Raw genomic sequence first — 5,381 nt, 5'->3', positions numbered from 1 at the left:
CTCAAAATAAAGACATAAAACAAATTTTAAAAAAGAAAGAAAAGAAATGAGCCTGTCAGTAGGATAAAAGGATTCGGTTTAGTAAAACCTGAGTGATGGTAGAGATTCAGCAGAATATTGAGGGGCAGCACATTTTCATAGGAGACGGTGTTCAAAGAGGCACTGACCGTCAGATTCACATTCTCCAGTGACTCGATTTCTAGAACATATCCTTTACTGTTGACCACTTAACAAGTGTCCCATTAATCACAACCAAACCACTTTGTAGTAGGGGCATGGCTCTGGGGCTATTTTGAGTAAAGCAAATTCTCTTCAGACTTATGTATTCCCAGTTTGTGGGATGCATTTCTTCTCAGAGCCCTAAAACGGGGAGCAAATAGGTCAATGACATGGTAGCCTTCTGTAGTACCTAACATATGGCAGCAGCCTTCATCTCCTTTTGTGAGCATCTTACGAGAGAAGTATCACATCTGCTTTAAATTAATTAAAGGATGTATGTGAAAATTGGCAAATTTATTAAAGAAAGTGGTGTTGGTCCCAGACAGAAGTTACTCCAGACACAAAACCGCTATAAATAACACTGATGGCAGATCCTCAAAATAGCCCCAGAGCCATGCCCCACTACTACAGAGTGGTTTGGTTGTGATTAATGGGACACTTGCTAAGTGGTCAACAATCAAGTGTTTTGTAAAAGACAACTACAATCACCTCATACTCACCTACACTCTGTGGATGTTCTGTCGGATGAAACTGTTGTCAATAAGGCATCTTCTTTGAGTTGTACTCAGGTGCAAGGCCAGGAGGGCGGCAAAGTTCAAGCTTGAGGGAATAAAAAACAAGCAAAATAGGGATTCTTCCAAAGCTGTGGTTTTTAGATGCTGCCTAAATCACTGAAACAATTTCCCAGGAGCAAAGTAAACAGAAGGCAGTAGTATGCAAAATATTCCATTTTCTTTATTTTTATGGATAACTGTCATTAATACAGCAGGTACTGGTATGATTATAAAAGATACAAAAAAAATCAGAAGAATGTTAGCTTTCAATAAAAATTAAAACCTGAGCTGAAGGCTGATCAGAATGTCTGACACTTGGCACTGTTCTGACAAAAGAAACAGGTTTGCTCAATTTCATAAATAATTCATATTGACTCAGAGGAAGTTAACTTACATTTCAGAATCTACACATTGAGCTGCAAATGCACTGACACTTGAATCAAATGACTTTCACGGTCAACAAGCATTTGTTTAAGATAACCAGTGTTACCTAACACTCTCAAAGGGGGAAAGCGGGGGAGGCGTGTAAACTGTAGGTTTCTAATTAACAAGTTGAGATGTGCTGGTGTATTATGGTTTAATGATTTATTCATGTAGATCTAACAGGCTGGCTCAATTTGTCAGAGCATAAGCAAATGCCAAAAGACAAAGGCGTGGGGAGGGATCAACATAAACCCACCCCAATTTCTCAAAAACAAGTGGCACAGTGTGACACCATCTCAAAGAACTGTGCTAGTGGGAATAAGAGACTTGTGGTCTAATTCAGTTCTCACTTTGGCTTCTAGAGTATCTCTTATTAAGAATTTGGTGAAAGAGAGGGAAACTGGATTCCTTTTATTAATAAATGTCCATAAGCAAGGTGGGGGGGGAAGCTAAGTGAACATGAATACACTGTAATATGTCGAGTCTTGAGTCATACTTACAAACCAAATGGTTAATATACTACAAAACTTTACAAACATAAAATCCCCTCATCAGCTGCAGAACTCCCACACTAATGGAATTAATTTCTTCTCCCTTTTAATTACTCGTTCCACAGAAAGTCCTAAAACTGAGGAGTCATCGGAATACTTGCACCTTTACACGTGTCATTAAAACATAGTTAACTTTGTCAAAACGATGCAGGAAGCCATAATCACATGAGGTCAAGGATCTTATATTCTCTCAAAACAGTTTCAGTTTTTTTGTCTTCCAAGTTACATAAAAAGAAATGAGACCAGCTGGACTTGTAGTTTTTCCCAGCCCAAGGTCATTAAACTCCCAATGTCTCCATGCTAGAAAAGAATACAGTATTTAAGTGCTCTATTACAAAACATCTCCAGTTCTAAAAGGGACAGCTTTTACTTATTTATTTTTTAAAGAAGGCTGAAGCCCTTTACTTAGCGGAGACCGGCCACTGACTTCCTACCTGTACCAGCTTTCCAAGATGACACTAAGTGAGTTTTTGCCCTAATATTTTTGCCCCGGGTTTTACGAGGTTTCTCGTCTTTGTGCACCTTCATGTGCTGCCGAAGGTGAGAGCTCTGGCTGAAGCATTTGCCACATTCACTGCACTGGTAGGGCTTCTCCCCCGTGTGGGTTCTCTGATGTTGGATCAGGTGGGAACTCTGGCTGAAACATCGGCCACACTCATCACACTGATAGGGTTTTTCTCCAGTGTGAATTCTCTGGTGTTGAATGAGATTTGAGCTCTGTTTAAACCTTTCTCCACACTCATCACATTTATAGGGCTTTTCCCCAGTATGGATCCGCCGATGCTGAATGAGGTTAGAGCTCTGAAAGAAACTTTTCCCGCAATCGGCACATTTATGGGATTTCTTTCCAGTGTGAATCTTCTGGTGTTGAAAAAGAGTTGAGCTCTGACTGAAACTCTTTTCACATTCAGCACATTTATAGGGCTTCTCATCCAACCTTCTTCTCAGTCTACTTAAGCTTGAGTCAAATCGGACAGTCATTCCCCATTTTTGCCGCTGCCGGCCTGTTTTGCGTGGGTTCTCATACGCTTTTCCTTGGCTTGAGCTCCGAGAAATACCTCCCTTGGGTTTTCCTAACCGCATGGTGATGAACCAAATGTACTCTTAAAGTCTGTTCTCTTCTGAAGTTTCACCTCCTAGACCTCCTCAGCTCAGAATTTTCTGTGTAGGAGAAAAAAATAAAAGCCAACTTAGATCATTTGTTAATTATTCAACTTTAATACCTCTTCAACCCACTGAAATTGCATCCAAGCTTAAATTAAAAATGTATCTAATACAGGTGGCTCATTCGGTTAAGTCTCTGACTTTGGCTCAGGTCATGATCTCACAGTTTGTGAGTTCGAGCCCCGCTCTGTGCTGACAGCTGAGTCTGAAGGCTGCTTCAGATTCTGTATCTCCGTCTCTCTGCCCCTTGCCCCCTGACACTCTGCCTCTCTCTCTCTCCCTCAAGAGTAAATAAACATTAAAAAAAATTTAAAAATGTATCCAATAAAAAAAGACAATTCTGGGGGAAAAATACTTGCAAAATAAATCTAATAATTCCCAGGGTTTCAACTTAATAAATATCCCCATATTTTGACCAAATTTACCTATGGAGTTTTTGTCTGTTGAGACAGGACGAAATTAAAGTGTTAATGTGAAATATATGTTTTTATTAGGCATTATCAAATGAGTATAGAATTCTGAAGGATTAAAAGGCTGAGACAACATACCTTCATAGGAACAGAAGAACCCTGAAAGACCATCAAAATCTGAGTAATAGACTATCATTACATTTTAGTATTTACTCCCATGTTAAAATTCTACTTTCTTACTGGTGACTACATAATGTATCCAAATTAGAATGAAATGACAAATCATACTACTTTATTGAATATTTCTGTTTTCTCCTTACTTGGTTAGCCATTCTGCTTTCACAGCGTGAATACAACGTGGCTTTAACTTTGTAGCATAAATTGCTTTGAAAGTAGGAGCTACTCCCTAGGGAGTGGCAAGTTTCTGGGAATCCATTCAATAATACTGGATGAGAAAAATATAAATGACGAGGTCCTTTATTATTTTTTCTAGATTCGAATGATTCAAGAAAGAGGACAATTCTTTGAAAATCTGAAACAAGGGAATTGTTTTTGGAGAGAAGGAAAAACAATCCAGAAGAACTTTCGGTGGATAGTGGAATAAAATGGAGTAGAAAAAAAAGTGTGGTGCGCAGGACACACAAAAAGGAAGGGCGGAAAGTTTATGAGCAAAAATAGGATAGAATTTTTAAAATACCCAAATGCTATGAAAATTCAAACAAATTAATTTCATTTATTTAGCTATAAAGTTATTTAAAATAATGGCCATAAACAAGTAAGTCCCAAACTCCAAATAGCGGACAATGTGGGATAAGCTGGGCTACAAAAGTAATAAAATTATTGGAACTACTTTCCACATCTTGTGTCTGAAAGTAGACCTTAAAATGAGAGTAATTACCCTGGGTCTCCGCATACAAGTTTATAAAGCAAATAACTGGAAATACAAATTACATCATTGTTCTTGCTTTTCCTTTATCTTATATTGTATAATTGAGACTCTAGGCCTGGAAGTGCTGAGGACTTTATTTGGCTATTTAATAATTAGCTCTGTTGTAACCACGGTAAGTATCAGAAAGAGCAAACTGCACACAATACCAATTACTGAGAGGGCACCATTCATTCCTTAACTTCAGTGAATATTTACAGAGTATCTATTACAGAATACTTATCTTTGTATGGAATATCTATTACAAAGAAACATTTGTTAGGTACATAGTGTTGCGTTATTAAAAAAAAACACAAAAACAACCCTGCTATAATAGGAATGATACATCGAAAACAATGGTTTTTCATACTACAGAAGTCAAACCTTGTCGGAAACTCTCAGACTATGCAATCCACCCAGAACACTACAAAGGAGGAAATGCTAAACACGTAGCCGGTAAGGCCAGAGACTGTGCTATGATATTTAATACTCGTAGCGGCTTCATGCGATGATGTCTATTTTACAGCCTTGGAAAGGCAGGCATACTTCGGCCAGGCTCCCAACCCCTAGCAGTCAGGCCCCGGAGCTCATACTCTTAGTGGCAGAACTGAGTGCAGCCACAACTTCTCACACCAAGTCCAGCGCTCCGCCCGGTGCTCAGCATAATTCCTCGGCAGGTGGGAATATTTAGTCCTACGAGAACACGCATCCCGGAATAGACCTGCTTTCTCTTGCATAAAACTGGGAAGACAATAAGGCTGCTACATCATCAGGGTGTTAGAGGTGTAAATGAGTCAGTATCTGCAGGTCGCCCCCAACAGCCCTGTGCTACCCACGCGTTTGTTCAGAGTATTTAGTCCTGAAAGGTGNGGCCCCCCCGCCGCGCCGCGGGCCGCCTGCCGCCACCCTGGCTCGCTCACTCGCTGGGAGCCCCTCGCGCCGCCGGAAGTGCGGGCCGCGCCGTCAGTCAGCGCCGAGCGGCCGCTCTAGGAACCAGGTGGGGGCGACCCTCTATGGTGCTGGGCCCACCGGAAAGAAGGAACCCGACGCTTCTCCCCGTTCCTTTCCGTCTCCCGCCCCTCTGAAGACGTCCGAAGGCCCCCAGGACAGCAAGACCTGTGGCGGGGTCCCTTTG

The 5,381-nt window shown here is 40.9% G+C and overlaps 1 protein-coding gene across 3 annotated transcripts; it reads right to left on the bottom strand.

The window, feature by feature from the left end:
* Window positions 1-929: 929 nt before the first annotated feature.
* ZNF22 (zinc finger protein 22) lies at window positions 930-5,241 on the bottom strand. 3 transcript variants are annotated; one of them, XM_077780290.1, is made up of 3 exons: window positions 5,128-5,241; window positions 4,840-4,987; window positions 930-2,908 (listed from the first exon to the last, which is right to left on the bottom strand). In XM_077780290.1, the coding sequence occupies exon 3, from the start codon at window positions 2,828-2,830 to the stop codon at window positions 2,153-2,155; it is 678 nt and encodes a 225-aa protein (XP_077636416.1). In that variant the 5' UTR covers window positions 2,831-2,908; window positions 4,840-4,987; window positions 5,128-5,241; the 3' UTR covers window positions 930-2,152. The 3 variants fall into 3 exon arrangements, with proteins under 3 accessions (XP_077636416.1, XP_077636399.1, XP_077636407.1); XM_077780273.1 differs by lacking the exon at window positions 4,840-4,987; XM_077780281.1 differs by lacking the exon at window positions 5,128-5,241 and having other exon boundaries at window positions 4,840-5,109.
* Between the last annotated feature and the right edge of the window lie 140 nt (window positions 5,242-5,381).

The sequence above is a fragment of the Crocuta crocuta genome, unplaced genomic scaffold (assembly GCF_008692635.1).
Source record: "Crocuta crocuta isolate KB4526 unplaced genomic scaffold, BGI_CrCroc_1.0 scaffold170, whole genome shotgun sequence".
In the NCBI taxonomy this organism is placed as follows: domain Eukaryota; kingdom Metazoa; phylum Chordata; class Mammalia; order Carnivora; family Hyaenidae; genus Crocuta; species Crocuta crocuta.
Note: the sequence above shows the minus strand (reverse complement) of the source record. Positions and strands in the feature narration are given on the sequence as shown.

Coding starts and splice junctions, on each gene's coding strand:
- ZNF22 (XM_077780290.1), bottom strand. CDS start 2,830: ATGCGGTTAGGAAAACCCAAGGGAGGTATTTCTCGGAGCTCAAGCCAA.